An 8360-nucleotide genomic window follows, 5' to 3' on the forward strand; every position below is an offset into this window, starting at 1 on the left:
GGCACAACGGTACGTCATCGGAATAACGGCGATGCTCGATGATTTTGGCCTTGTCGCTTTAAATTGTATATTCGAACAGGCCGGAAGCTAGGGTTTCGTAAATCGTTGCGCCGAAATTTCTATTTGCTTACGCAACAACAATCGAAATTCCTCGCCATAGAAACGGTAACGACTAGCTCGTCTCCATCCGTTTCGATGATTTGGAACTCCGTCGCGGACGTAGGAAAAAAAGGTGTATCCGCGACGGGACTTGCATGCAAAACGCAAACGGAAAAACGTATTAACAATGGCGACATTCGACGAGGAAAAGGTAGGGATCGAACTGGCCGCTCGCGACGACCACTCACTTTCTATTGTCCAATCATGCCAAGAAATTGTTCGATGGGATTTCGACTCTTCTTTTCTTCTCGACGCTGAAATCGCGGTTCTTTCTTAATGGTAGATAACGAGATCGAAGCGTGACCCGTTCGATCGATTCACAGGAGAGAAATTAATGCATCAGTTGTTTGTTTTTATTGAAGAATCGAGTTCGTTATAAGGCGATTAAGAGTTAATGTCGGATCGTCTGTCGGACGAAACTGTGCGGTTAATTTTGAACGGTTCTATGGTTGACGGACAACGGTTGTGCGATCGATTTCGGTGGAAAGTGTATCTACAAGTTTGAGCAGCTTCGTAACGGTCGGCCGCCATCGCGTGGAATTTAGCGTCTGAGAATATTACAGCGCCCTGTTCGCGCGTTCTCTCCGTCGGCAAGCTAGGAACTCGCAACTCGTTGGACCGAATCTTGCTTCCGTTATGTTGCTTCCTTGCCGCGAAGAGACTGTACAGAAATTGTCCTTCGTCGACGCGCGTTTTATACGAATGTTTCACAGGAATACAGTTTGAGTTAAATCTTGTTCCCGTTCACGTCTCTGTAGAGGTCGTCGTTGATACCGTACAATCTCGGCGAGTCGTTGCAGTCGACCTATGGCAAACGAAACGATACATTGAAACGAAGCAACGAGAGAATAGAAATCGATTGGACGAAGGAAGCTGCACCTTGAACCACCAATCGCAGACGCGAGCCGACTGGCTGAAGACGGTGCCGTTTGGACAGAGGAAGCTGAATTGCCGTCCGTTTGGCAAGCACCAGTGCCAAACCTAAAAGAAAAACGTTTAATTCGATATTAATCCTATCTAGAGATCATAATAACTAGACTGCGAATGTTTATGCAAAAGCATATGTTTGTAGGAAATAAATAAAAGAGTGAAACCTAAATAGAAGTTTGTTTCATCACTAGAGGCCCTTAAAAATACATTTTTTTATTTTGCATATTTTACATATTTTTTATAAAAACATCTGTCATATATGTTTATTGTATTTCTTTTCACGAAATGCTTATATGGGCTTCCGAACATCTATTTCAGTCTATTAATTTAACGTTTGTTTATGATAGTCATGGCAGAAATGACAACATAGCTGTTTATACATCTCGTGTTTATCTATAGTGAATCATTAATGGTAACAGTTCGTAAATGCTACGAATAGTATTAATCAGTAATTTTCAAATATTCTTGGCAGATAAACAATTAAAGCATGTTACTGCAGCAAATTCAAATATGCCCCAATCACATCTTGTAATGTTCAGCGTTCGTTCTCAGCTTATAAATTATCTTTAAGCGATAAACGTCATCAACTAACTCTTGACAATATTGAAAAAATACGCGTAACATATTGTAATTTAAACTATAATTGATTATTATCATGTCAATAAAATATGTCAAAATATGTAAGGGACATATGTAAAATATGTATCAATAATATGCCAAAATGTACAGGAATATGCAAAATATATTCAAAATATGTTTAAGTAATTTTATTACTTAAGTAATAGTAATGCTTAAGTAATGAAAAGTAATTTTCTTACTTAAACATATTTTGAATATATTCTGCATATTCTTGTATATTTTGGCATATTATTGATACATATTTGGCATATGTCACTTACATATTTTGACATATTTTATTGACATAAACATCCGCAGTCTAATAATAACATTTAAAACGATCGAGATAATTATTTTGGTGCGAAGCTAACGAAAAATAAGAAAATTACTTTTATTTTAATTTAATGAATCGTTACAATATGCGTATTAAGGAAAGAAATTTTTAAATAAAAGTATCGACTGTAGTTTGGAGTGTGAATTTACCTGACATCTGGCTTCAGGGTCGGCATAGTAGCCAGGTAGCTTGCCTCCGCAGGTAAACGTCAGACCGAAAGGCACGGAATCGTAGATCGGGTAGTCCACGCCAGGCGTGTAACCATCAACTTGCTGAAACGTCAGTTAAAAGTTCGAGTTGTTTCAAATTTTTAGCAACGCCTGCTCATATCCCAATTACCATTAATTTAAATGCAAATACACGAAGACTCGCAATAGTTGTATCCCGGTTTCCCTCGGAACAAAGGCGGTTAATCGAAACACGCAATTAAGAAGAGCATTTACGCTGCGGCGATTGCCCCGCGACTCTGTCGAAATAGTGTCGACAGCTTTCGTCATGTATTCACAATGGAATGTGGATCAAGCAAGAATTCCTTTTCGTATTAGCTTCGTTACCACGATCCTTTTTTTTTTATTATAAATAGTTCAACTTTTCGAGAGAAGGTAAACTTGCACAGTAGAGTCGACGATTTTGTCGCGATTGCGTGATACGCGAACGCAGCCGTTTCCGGTGCGAGGAACAAAGGGTTCGGGAGGGGTTCAAGAGTTCACGAGGAAGCCCTCCTTCGCGAATGGCGGTTAATGATCCGAGCAGCTCTTAAAGAACGTCTAGACCGCGGTCGAAGGGGATCTCTGCGCGAGATCTTTTTCGCAATTGGCTATCGGTCGAGATGAGAGGAAAAAAGGAGGCCGTTGCGACACACGAAACGCCGGATCGAGCCAGTCCAGTGCGTGCACGTGCCGATGTCTGACCGGAAGTCGGGTTACATTGTTCCCCGCGAGCGGATGCGCATCTCCGTGCCTTTGTATTCGATTTCTCGTACAGCGGTACGCGCGCAACCGCAAAACACGGTCTCCACCCTCTCGACGCGACCGGTGATTTCGACGCTCGGTTAAGAAGCCACGGCCGCGATCGACGAACTCACTGCGCGCGAGATTCGGATAGGTCAGGGATTCCTTCGAAGATCTATCCAACAGGGATGCCCATTTTAGTCGTATAATGTACTAATATCTTTATACAGATATAGTAAACATAGTAGATATAGAGTTTTATACATACATAGTGCTATATCTGGCTTTAAACGCGGGAAAAAAGTCATTTCAAACAAATATCCTGGTTAAGCTAGAATTTACAACCTGATTAAAACCAGGAGAACACAACGCTGTAGTTAAAAATATAGGTCGTCGTGTAAGTTTTCAAAATAATCGCGATAGAGTCGCGACCGATCACTCCGTTGATTGAAGCGTAAAATTTTCAAAGTCCAGCGTCGTAGGACCAAGTTTAATCTCTGATAAATACGAATCAATGTATCAATAAATATATAAATATTTGTTGCTCAAATTATCTATATTTAACTGATAATTTAAAAACCCGACAGTTTTGGAAATTATTTGTATTCAAACGCAAAAGTGTCAGAAGACACCTTTTGGTCGAAATAGGTATACACAAAATCGTAGTAGAAATAGTGTTAAGAAAAAAATCAACACTGGGTATTTAACACTTTGATTGCCACGTCACTCATATATGGATCACAGAATTTGGTACTAGAGAAATTAAATCTCAATTTGAAATGTTGCAGGAAATAAATCTGGATGGGATTTGTAAATTTTAGCAATGTTATTAAGCTAAGTATTGAAAGAGATTTTAGGTTATTAAAATCAAATTTTAGTCCCGCAAAATATTCTATGATTTTGATCTGGCAGTGAATGTGTTAAGAGAATTGTTAGTTGCATTGTTCCTGACAAAATGAGGGTATAAGCATGGAATACTAATTTGGCAAATATATTACCAAACAGCAATGTTTCAGCTAAAATTGCTATATAGGTTACCAATGGTCAAAAATCAAAATTTTTGTTTTGCAGAATATTACACGATTTTCATCTGACAGTGAACTTGTTAATAGAACACTTAAGCTGTTACTCATGATTAGTTTTTTCCGTATTCATTTATAGCACAGCTATATGCGTTTCAATTAGTCATTCTTGAAAGTATTGACAATTTCATTGCTTTTTTAAATTACATGGTAAATGATGGAATTAAGTAAGATAGATACCATAGAACTATTTTGTGTTATACCTTATTGAATATATTCTATTTTTATTTTTTATTTCAAGTTTAATGCAGTATGATGCAACGATCTTTTTACTTTCACTAGAAGAAAGCAAAGTCTTAATTTTATTTTAGACTAAAAATTGGCTGTCACTGGAGAACATACAAAGATAAACCGTTGCTCTGCTATAACATACATACAATAAAATACTAATATTTGTAGAATATTAGAAAAGGTAAAATATGCCTAAGTTTTCCATAATGCTGTAATGTTATCTGAAATATTCGTCTGTACGAAATTCCATAGCTCCAAGTAGACTAATTTATTCATTACGATAAACATTTCTTATTTTGTTGTGGTCATTTTTGGCAACATAAAATTGATTTAAATAGATATATAACTGAAGGTTAGATTTGAGAAAACAATTAATAAATTCGTACGTAACAAACAAAACCGTTTAAATAATATTAATTTTTTTTAAATAAAATTATGCACGAATTTTGTAAAACATTTACAAAAACTTTTGAATCACACCAATCGTATAAAATTAGATTTACGTAATTCTAAGTTTAAAATATTGACAGTCTCTACATTAACTAGTATTGTCCTTGATGAACTTAATGTTCTCATTAGGTATTTTCTCATCTCTGGCTTTTCTTAGCTAAAATAGATAGATAGCTATATAATCTTTATACTCATTTTTTGAGAGTTCGAAGTTGTAAGAATGTGTTACACATTGTCAAACGTTAAAATTTGAAATATTAACGAAAATATACTACTTTTGTCTGAGTGCAACACAAGTGTATATAACGTGTCAATCGAAGGGTTGTCTCATTGTTTGTCTCTAAAAAACGCGACGTGGCTTTAGTATAGTAACTGGTTTTAGTAAAGTCGTTGGAAGATGGAGATAATTAGAGACGAAGCGTTAATTTAAATTATTGACAGCTATAAGTGCCTCTTAAAAAAATATTTAAATCGTTTTTCAAAACTTCAATGCTTTTATAGATATTTATACTAATTTTATGTTATCAAACATATTCCAAATAAAAGTAGAAAAGTTTAACGTAATTAATAAGTTAAACAATTGCTTGTATAGTTATTAGTGTTTTATTTGTTTACCTACAAATAAGCAAACCTCATTATCAGTTTTTATTTATTCCTTATGAAATATTTCATTCAATCAATTAAATTTTCATTTTTATTCAACTAGTTACGGATAAACATTTTACCTTTCGTCCCATACTTGAAATTTTTATGTAGATATGAATTCTGCGACGAATTTGAAAATGTTGGGTTTAGGAATTTTCATTAAAAGTTCCACAAACAATTTAATTAACCACTGATCTTTAGTACTAATTCTGTGTTTAAATTTTATGCTGTTTTGAAATCCATTAAATGCATATATTTCTCAGAGTCAAAGGGAGTTACAAATAGAATTAATTGAATTTAAAACCAATGAGCTTTAACACAAATTTAGACACTTTCTTATTACAATTTTATGTCACTTTAGAATTTCACTGTCTTTAGAATTTCTCTCGCGAATAGTAGAACTTGCTAGCAGAAGAAAGTACCAATATTTGGCAGTACAAAGTAAATGCGAACAAATCAAAATTAACATTTATAAAGTGAAACTTCAGAGATGTAACAACATTTCTATCTCTAAAAATTTTGAAAAAGTAAAAGATTTTGGAAACCTGAATGTCTCACTAAATATATAATTACATTTGCTCTAATAAATTTTGTTTTTGTATATAATTATATTCTTCTAACATAATATATTATTATAATATTTGTTATACTCAATGAAGATATTATTGCCATAATCATTGCCAGAATGATTAGTCATGCAAATGTTGTATACACTAAAACTGATTTAATTGAACAATCATTAGAAAGTCTAAAATTATCCTTGCAACGTATTGTTAATTAATTTATATTGTTAAAATTTAATAAGCGATAATATTTGATTATGTAAAATCCACATTTATAGTTCCTTACATATTACATTTTTTATATTAAAGGGTTTATTCCCGTTAATAAATGAATAATAATAACTGTAAAATTTCCAGCTTAAAAAAAAATAATATTTGCATTATACATTACACACGCTCGTTGCAATTGCATTATTTACATTATATAATGAGTTTGAAATACCATCGAAATTCCTCATTCTTTTAATGGCGTCTCCCACAACCAAGATGGCCGAAGTTTTCTATGGCTCACTGTTACTTGTAGGTTATAATTTTTTACACCGAAGAAGATTCAAAGCAATATTCAAACCGTTTATTATTCCAAATAATAATGTACGTGCCTTTCGAATTTAATTTTTTACTTTGCAAGCGAGAAGCGTAATTTTATTTCGATTAGCAAAGTATCGAAACTTGTGGATGATGGGGTCGTACGAATTGCGACAGCAATACGTTGATTTTATTACAGGATTAAAGGAGAATCTAGAAGCACGTACCGTGAATGTTAACCGCGATAACGATCCTCGGATTAATTAATCATTTTCATTTCTCTGTCCGTTGCCACGGCGGCATTGAAAATTCGGTTTCCTTTCATCCCGCCCTTCCGTTTCGATACGCGTTCACGGTCATTGTTTCCGGTGAAAATGAATACGCTCGCGGCTCGACGGTCGCACGATTGCCTGTGGATAAAGTTTCAAACAAACAGAGGCGGTCTCGAATTACCCGGGGTGTTTCGTAATTCCTGGAATCGAACACGGTTCTCGCGCAATCGCGTCGGCCCTGGGGGGCAGCAATTTCAAACGGAAGACAGCTGAATTTCAGGGAACGCTCGTTGAACGACTTTGTCCAAGGAAGCGCGAATCCCGCGACGAGAAAGCACGCTCGCGCAACAGGGGTTAATTAATGAATTACTTCACGCTGCCAGCTGAAGAAGATGACACGAGAAGATAGCCGTCCTCCCTCTGTCATTGTTGCACGTGAGAAACTGCGATGAATATAATAATTTCGCGGTTGAATTCAGCACGGGTTTCGTAAAGGCATTGTGTTCGCGAGATGATAGGTACACCCTCCCTTCTCTGAACAGGTGTCGCGTGTTACGCAACATCGTTCGACTTTTGAACCGAGATTTTGTTTCCTAGAGCACGAACGCCCGCAGCTCGATCTACTTACCGCCATCGCTTGGTACAACAAAACCGCGCCGTACAGCAGGATCGCGCACAGAATATGATACCGTGAAATCATCTGAGAAATAGAAAAAGTACAACGATTAATAAATTCGAAGACACCGAAGAAAAGCACTATTTTCTTCGAATCCAAGCGAAAAAGAACGATCTTTCTGACGCGAAACAGGATTTAAAAAAATTTTTTTTCTTTTCTTTCCTAACTACGGAAGACTTGACTTACCTTTTCGTAGAAAAATCCAATCACCTTAATCCGCAGTATCCTTCCTCGTGGTGTTCATTTATCTCCGGGTGATCCTTGTTCGTCGATCGCACAATGCACTCACCGGGCCCCCTGATTCGCTGGACCTCCGCCTACACAAGTTTCAGTCTTCGCGGTGTTACCGGCAAAGTTTCTTTCTCGAAGGATGCTACCACGAAGTGGTGGTGTATATATATGGCTTTAGAGATCGACCAGGAACAAGGGGGGGTTCTTGAGAGCCCCTCTTTCCCGGGGCTCCCACACCGGACGAACGTAGAAAGAGAAGATCCCAGGAAGGTGGAGGAGGGATCTCCTGCGATGCCGCAGATTCTTCTCTTACGCAATCCCTTCGTGCTCTTACACCCGTGAAAACACTCGTAACTTGATCGTACTTGAACCAGGGTTGCAACTTTTCCATGCGCCTCTCATCTTGTCATCGCTACCGCCGGAAAGGTTTGTCACAGGATGACCGATTGGAAATCGTTTCGTCTATTTGCACCGAGAATCTCTAAACGACTCTTTACAAACACAGTAATCTGAACAGTAATGATTCTTAAAATGAACATCGCTTCGGGGTTGGCATGTTCATTTTTCGTACAGTGTGTTTTGAATGTAGTCTTTCATGTTTCACTAAGCTCTAATGGGGATCCCTTCGGTTGAGAGGGATAAAAATATACTACTTATGAATCACACGTGGGTTCATTTTAAGAATTATTACTGT

The 8360-nt window shown here is 36.7% G+C and overlaps 1 protein-coding gene across 1 annotated transcript; it reads right to left on the reverse strand.

The window, feature by feature from the left end:
* Positions 1–514: 514 nt before the first annotated feature.
* LOC122403117 (U-scoloptoxin(01)-Cw1a-like) lies at positions 515–7784 on the reverse strand. Its single transcript, XM_043406451.1, has 5 exons — positions 7622–7784; positions 7388–7459; positions 2191–2313; positions 1039–1140; positions 515–964 (listed from the first exon to the last, which is right to left on the reverse strand). Exons 2-5 carry the CDS (start codon positions 7457–7459, stop codon positions 887–889), a joined length of 375 nt encoding a protein of 124 aa, XP_043262386.1. The 5' UTR covers positions 7622–7784; the 3' UTR covers positions 515–886.
* Between the last annotated feature and the right edge of the window lie 576 nt (positions 7785–8360).

Source organism: Colletes gigas, unplaced genomic scaffold (assembly GCF_013123115.1).
Source record: "Colletes gigas isolate AHSC1104 unplaced genomic scaffold, ASM1312311v1 Colletes_gigas_Sc00044, whole genome shotgun sequence".
Classification (NCBI taxonomy): domain Eukaryota; kingdom Metazoa; phylum Arthropoda; class Insecta; order Hymenoptera; family Colletidae; genus Colletes; species Colletes gigas.

Coding starts and splice junctions, on each gene's coding strand:
- LOC122403117 (XM_043406451.1), bottom strand. CDS start 7,459: ATGATTTCACGGTATCATATTCTGTGCGCGATCCTGCTGTACGGCGCG. Junction 2,314..7,387: donor TGTTGTACCAAGCGATGGCG/GTAAGTAGATCG, acceptor CTGACGTTTCAG/CAAGTTGATGGTTACACGCC. Junction 1,141..2,190: donor ACCCTGAAGCCAGATGTCAG/GTAAATTCACAC, acceptor TTTTTCTTTTAG/GTTTGGCACTGGTGCTTGCC.